The following is a 7168-nucleotide window of genomic DNA, read 5'->3' as shown; positions in this document are numbered from 1 at the left end:
TAACATTATTTTCGAAGTACACTTGGATCGTTTCGGCGCAACACAGCTTTTCTGCTTCTTCTACTAAATGTTCTGCTTAAATCATTTTCAAAAAATCATAAGTGCGTAAATATACAATCTATTTTCACAATTTATTTTCACTTATAGTTGATTATATGTGTAAACTTAAAACATTTATCTACATGTGCATATGATCGTCTATCACATTTCGACACACATTTTCAACACACTCCGAAATCCATTGTGTTTCGGGACTAACTCCCGATATATGTTTTGCATACGCTGAAGCGTATAAATACATAGATGTGTTTCGATTCAATACCTTAAAAGATTTAATTACTCAATAGTAATTCTGTACATGTTGGCAAAAATAGTAGTAAGTGAGATCACATGTACAGGACACTGAATTTATAACCTGCTAATATTTAAAAAAATATCTAATGTACGCATCATATTGAAACCTAAAAAAACATATCTGCAATACTACAGAGGAAATTACTTAACATCAGTAAATAAAAATCAGCTCTCAATGCCGCTCTCAGTGTGCTGTCATACCGCTTACAGGTAATTCCTAACCTGAGATAATCCATAAATGTAATATTAATGGAAATACTTACTGGACGTTGATCGTCATCCATGGTTTCCAAAAAACTTTCTGTTCCTGATATTTCTTCCTAAGTTAATTGTTACTTCGAAACACTAATTGTTGCTTGTGTAATCACATCAGTTTATACAACGTACATAAATGAAAGAATGCCATGCCATTTCGTAGACCGTTTACTAGACATGTTTATCGCCATTCGATAATATCGAGTGACGATAATCGAATTCGATATTATCGAATGGCGATAAACATGTCTTGTAATCGGTCTGCGAAATGACATTCCTTCATTTATGTACGTTGTATAAACTGATGTGATTACACAAGCAACTATTAGTGTTTCGAAGTAACAATTAACTTGGGAAGAAATATCAAGAACAGAAAGTTTTTTGGAAACCATGGATGACGATCAACGTCCAGTAAGTATTTCCAGTAATATTACATCTATAGACTATCTCAGGTTAGGAACCGATAAGCGGTATGACAACACACTGAGAGCGGCATTGAGAGCTGATATTTATTTACTGATGTTAAGTGATTTCCTCTGTAGTATTGCAGATATGTTTCTTTGGATTTCAATATGATGCATACATTAGATATTTTTTGTTTAATATTAGCAGGTTATAAATTCAATGCCCCGTACATGTGATCTCACTAATATTTTTGCATGTACAAAAACATGTACAAAATTACTATTGAGTAATGTTAGCCTTCCCTTTTTAAGATGAGTTTGAAGTTTTACAAGCGGAAGTTGCGGCGAAGGGCTGAAAGAGAGGTGTCTAAAAGATTAAAAGTTGACGAGATTATGAGCAAAGTCAACGCAAGATATGTTTTAACAAGTGACACTGACAGTGAATTAGATGATTGCAATCTCTCGTATCTCAATCGTGTAGATGAGTGTGATATTCAAGTGCATTATTTGCAACAGAATCCTGTGCCAAATAATAATGCTTCATCAAGTGATGAGGAAATCAACAATGATAGAAATGATTCATTACCAAGTATTAATGATGAAAGTGATGATGATGGGCCTGGTGTAGATTTTGTCAATAATAATGAGAGAAATGTCGTAGAATTTGAAAATGATGCTGAAAGAGAAGAATATACTATTGAAACTGTTCGTGAGTGGGCGTTAGAGGCAGGTCATCTGTCCATGAGAAAACTGGATGATCTTCTCAATAGGCTTAGTGTAGTTTTTCCAAGAATGCCGAGGAATTACAAGATATTGCTTCACACTCCTGCTTATATTAATGTAGTTCAATTTCATGATGGATGTGAGTTTTGGTATAAAAGTATTGAGGCTAATTTGAATGCTATGGATTTGAGAGAGTATCTTCAAAAATATGATTGTATCAAGATTGATGTAAACATGGATGGTTTACCTTTATTTCAAAGTTCGAAGAAGAAATTCTGGCCTATTTTAGGTTATCTTGTCGGTACTGAAAATGAACCATTCATCATTGCTCTATATCTAAGCAAGCAAGACCCTAGAAATCCGGCAGAATTCTTGAATAACTTTGTTAATGAGGTACAAAATTTGCAGGAAAATGGATACATTTGTAATGGAGTAGCGTATCCGTTTGAAGTTAGAAATTATATACTGGATGCACCTGCTCGATCACTGGTGAAATGCATTATAGGTCATTCAGGCTATGGATCATGTGAAAAGTGTACTGTTGTTGGCCAATATGTTGATGGAAGAATAACTTACGTGCAACTTGACAAACCTCTGAGAACGGACGAGTCTTTTCGTAACATGAGTCAGAGACTTCATCATACCGGTGTGTCTATTTTGTCAAGAATTGCTGGTATGATATCCCAGTTCCGTCTTGATCCAATGCATTTGATTTGGCAAGGGGTTTGGAAGAGGCTACTTAAAGCATTTATGCTGTGGAAAGGACCCTGGCAATTGGATAGCAACACAGTCCGTGAAATATCTGCCATTCTTGAAAATGATTTGCTTAAAACATGTCCACAAGATTTTGCTAGGCCTCCAAGATCATTGACAGAATGGAAATTCTACAAGGCTACTGAACTCCGGCGTTTGTGTCTCTATAATAGCATCCTTATATTCAAAGGACGTCTACATGAAAATGTGTACAAACATTTTCTTTTATTGCATTCTGCTCTTTATATTCTTTCCAGTCCAGTACTGGTTCATTCAATGCTAGAAACTGCCAATGAATTGTTACAGGTCTTTATACATCATTCTGTTAACATTTACGGGCAGAAGTTTGTAGTATATAATGTCCATGCTCTCTGCCATCTAACCGCTGAATGTGCCGCACATGGACAGCTGGAAAATTTTAGTGCCTTCAAATTTGAAAATAGATTGAAATCCCTTAAGGCAATTCTTCGATCAGGCTATAAACCGCTGCAGCAAGCAGCTTATAGAGACCTTGAAAGGTCTACACGTGTTATTGTTCGTTTGCATTCTAATGATAAGCATGTTACTCTTTCTCAAAGGCACAGAGATCCTAATGAAGTCATGATTGGTACACATTTCAGACGAGTATCTGTTGGTGAAATTTTTTTCCAGTTAGGAAGGAAAGATTCGTGTTTTCGGACTATTGATGGAAACATTGTTGTATTGAGGAATATTGTTCATAATGAAGAAGGCGTTTTTATGATTGGAAATATGTTTCTTAATGTTGAGAACTTTTACACATATCCTCTAGACTCATGTGTTCTAGGTATTGCTCGTGTATCTGAAAGAGAGCATATTAGAAGAAGTTTTCCTTTGATAGAGGTTGAGTCAAAATGTTGGCTAATGCCAGATGGCGATGCATTTCTGTGTGTGCCTTTGTTGCATACAATGCCTCTATTCTAAATACTGCACATATATTAACTGCCAGCTGCTGCTGTATTATATCTACAAAATTTTTTTGTGCATTGTTATTTGTAGTTCGTTGTCATCAAATTTATTAACAAAACAATAAAAAAAGGATCAGATGACGACACAGCTTATGAGGTGGGCCTCGCCAAATGGATTGTTGACTTAAACGAGGACATGATAGGTACAACAAAATGGCCGCCTCCTTCCGTAGACGCTGGAAAGCTTATAAGGAAAGAAGCTTCTCCAAATTCAAATTGGCCAGTGAGCTCTGTTGAGGTAATAAGATATTTCGGTAAGTCCAGTTATGAAAGTAAATTATATTTATGAGACATAATGGTGATTTTAGTCTAACCATTATTACTTTATTTGTCAGACACTGTGAGAAGAGCTAGGGAGGCGCTGAAAAGATTGGTGGATGAAGGACTAACTTCCTATGAGACTGAACGAGAATTAGGCCGAGGTAAGAGGAAGAAACGACCGCCTACTAAATATACTGATGACGATGAAGATTCAGATATTTCCGAGTACAGTAAAAAGAAGCAGCAATCTCTGTCAGATGACAGCGATTCGACAGATTCAGTTCCACGTAAGAAGACTGAAAAGTTCGTTAAGTCAAAGAACATAGTTGAAGACATACCGTCACCACCATCGTTATCCTTTCAAAACAAAACTGGTAACATAAGGCTAGATCAAAATGACAGTAATAAAAAAATTATTGTAAATATAAAACAAAACAATTTAAAAGCTGTTTTACCTATAATAGAGAAAATCAGGAGTCAGAAAACTGAACGGCAAAGACTTTCTCAGAAGCTAAAAGAAGGGCATTTAAAAAATGCTCTTAAAAAGCAGATGAGTGCATTAAATGTTCCTCAACTAAATGCAAGTACCAAAAGTCGTCTGCAACAGGTGAATACCACACCATATCAAAATAACATTATACTTTTGACGGATGAGGAGGAAAATATAGTTGATGAGCCTGAAGCTAAAATTGACGAGTTCGGCCTTGGAATCTCTTCTGAAGGGCGAAATTCTTTCAAGAGCTTGGGATCAAGGAACACAGAAGTTTTCTCGAGTTTTTCTACACCTTTGAGGTCTTCTTCACCGTTGTACAACATGAATTCTAGAAATTCTGGAGCCATTTCTCGTGAGCTGTTTAGTTGTCACCAAGATATATTACAGGACGCTAATAATAGTGAGGATTTAGATGTTCCAATGCACAGTAAAAAGAAGCAGTTTCTGTCAGATGACAGTAATCTTTCCTTTGGTAATTATATTGTGGTCAGTTGCTGGATCTATTTATGTATATTTTTAAATTAGTTAATTACTATTATTTATTTCAGATATCAGTAAGAGCATTACAGAAATAAAATCTCTATGCAAGACTACACTTGTGCGAATAGAAGAACTAAGCAGTAAAGTTGATGTCACGATTATGAATCAAGCTCGACTGAACCGGTCTCTCCTCCCAGCTGAGAAGAGAATTGTTCGTCCACCAGATCTCCCGACTCTTCCTGTCCACACAGAGGATGATCTGAAAGCTATCGAAAGATTCTTGGATGACGTCTCTAATTTGGCAGCAACAGTGAGTTTAATTCTGCTTGCACTGTTTTATATCGCTATAAATATTGTTAGCAAACTGTTGATATAATTGTTTTCTTTTTAGGTTCATTATCTGGCTTCATATTCTTTGAAAAGCAGTGAAGAAAAAGCAGCTGCTCAAGTTATGACAAAGTTGATTTCTAATACACTGGCCAGTTCCTACAATTTTAAGGGTACTGAGGGAAGTAAAAAAAAAAGCTTCCAAAACCTGCACCTTTGGGAAGTAGTTCAAGGTATTTGATTATTACAGATTATTGAATGTTTAAATAGTAACATTTTTCTTGCTATTAGACTCGAAAAGTAAAGAATTTTTACAGTTTTTTAAATTGTTTTTGTATGAGTATAACTATATGAGTATAACTAATATGAGTATAACTAGAGAACCTCTAGTAGAGAAAATCGCCAACTTGGCCATGTGACCAGCTACTCCGCGATTGGCTGGCATCAATATGTTTAGATTTGGGCATTGCGACGCCAATGTGTCGACGTCGGAACCATGGGGAACAGCAATGTGTTGGTGTCACACATCTCTGTTCACCATTATTCCGACGTCAGCGCATTGACGTCGCAATGCCCTAATATTGATGCCAGCCAATTGCGGATGCACATAACCAAATTGGCAATTCTCTCTACTGAAGTTTCTCTAGGTATAATCATATGAAAACTCAGTGTGAGCTATTTCGAATAATTTATTTCTTAAAATATCACTGGTGCGTATTCTTTGATATAAATACATTAGCTTGATTTTATCATTGTCTTTTTAAATTTTATTATTGTAGACTAAATAGGTACAGTTTGTAAACTGTATTGGTATTTATTAGTAAAAAATATAATTATTTCATATGTTTTAAGTGTAATACAAACGCGATTTCCTGAGAGTGATCTTTCACATGCCAAAAACTCTGTGATGTCCTGGTTACGGAATGCCCCTTGGCGGAAGCAGGAGGAAGGGTCTGACACTTGGAAGAGAAAGAACAAAAGCTCACGTAACCGAAACGAGAGTAAGAGCCCTCAGAAGAAAGATAGGAAGAAAAATTAAGAATAAGCTTCAACACAGGGATATATTTAAACGTTTTTCTTATCCTGTTCTTTTATTTGAGCTACAGATTTTATTCTGATATCATTTTTGCTTGGATTTTTCTATTTGGGCCAATGGAGATATTATTGAGTACGGAATATATCCAGACATTTTTCTTATTTTTTTTTATTTGAGTTACAGATTTTATTTTAATATAATTTTTTTTAAATTTTTCTATTTGCTATTAGCAAATGGAGATATTAATGAGTACTGGATATATCCAGACGTTTTTTTATCCTTTTCTTTTATTTGAGTTACAGATTTTATTCTGATATAATTTTTCTTAGATTTTTCTATTCGCTATTGGCAAATGGAGGTATTATTGAGTACAGTTAGAAAATTAATGCTTTTTATAGAAACACGATATAAAAAAAATCAAGTTTTTTTAATTTTGCGTTGTAATTCATTTATCCAATTATTGTGTTCTTTTTGGAATTTAAAGTTTAAGACTAAAAACTTAGAGGAATTATAGTTTTACAGTCTTTATAAAAGTTCAAAATCCTTTATGGAAATAAGTTTGTAAACCCTTAAATTATATTAGGTATACACAAACTGTGATGTTAGATATAAGACAAACATTTATATTTTAATTGTTTTAAAATAAATATTGATTTTATCTAATTCGATATATGTGTATTATATTTATTATTATTTTCAACAATATTTAGCTATCCTCAGAAAAAACAGTTTTATAAACGTTTTAACACAATGTTTTATAATTATTTTATAGAAACGTTTGTCCAAGGTAAAGATGTTTATCAGAAAAACGTTTATTTTTATAAATATACATAATTGTGATTTCTAAATATAATTTTTATGCAATTACCCAGTGAAAAATGATCGCTAATTTAATGTCGAATTGAAAATCATTTCTCACTGGATCCTTGGGTCGATTCGATGTCGATTCGACGTCTTTTCGACCAATTATTTCTTACTGGGTATATATGCATGATTAACTTTTAATTTTAGACTAATTTTGGGTTTTGGACATTGGTAACTAGGAAACAAGTATTTCTTGATGTCAAAACAATTTGATCGAAATGGCCTGATTTTC

The 7168-nt window shown here is 34.1% G+C and overlaps 1 protein-coding gene across 4 annotated transcripts; it reads left to right on the top strand.

Moving 5' to 3' along the window:
- The first annotated feature begins 846 nt into the window (after positions 1–846).
- On the top strand, positions 847–6740 carry LOC105450208. 4 transcript variants are annotated; one of them, XM_011689958.1, is made up of 7 exons: positions 847–1020; positions 3507–3729; positions 3811–4023; positions 4201–4701; positions 4778–5019; positions 5101–5269; positions 5888–6740. In XM_011689958.1, the coding sequence occupies exons 1-7, from the start codon at positions 1000–1002 to the stop codon at positions 6073–6075; spliced, it is 1557 nt and encodes a 518-aa protein (XP_011688260.1). In that variant the 5' UTR covers positions 847–999; the 3' UTR covers positions 6076–6740. The 4 variants fall into 4 exon arrangements, with proteins under 4 accessions (XP_011688260.1, XP_011688259.1, XP_011688258.1 ...); XM_011689957.1 differs by having other exon boundaries at positions 3811–4110; XM_011689956.1 differs by having other exon boundaries at positions 3811–4701.
- The last annotated feature ends 428 nt before the right edge of the window (positions 6741–7168 follow it).

This window comes from Wasmannia auropunctata, unplaced genomic scaffold (genome assembly GCF_000956235.1).
Source record: "Wasmannia auropunctata unplaced genomic scaffold, wasmannia.A_1.0 LD336069.1, whole genome shotgun sequence".
NCBI lineage: Eukaryota > Metazoa > Arthropoda > Insecta > Hymenoptera > Formicidae > Wasmannia > Wasmannia auropunctata.
The sequence above is the reverse complement of the archived record's forward strand: the minus strand, read 5'-3'. Positions and strand labels throughout refer to the sequence as shown.

Coding starts and splice junctions, on each gene's coding strand:
- LOC105450208 (XM_011689955.1), top strand. CDS start 1,000: ATGGATGACGATCAACGTCCA. Junction 1,021..1,325: donor TGGATGACGATCAACGTCCA/GTAAGTATTTCC, acceptor TCCCTTTTTAAG/ATGAGTTTGAAGTTTTACAA.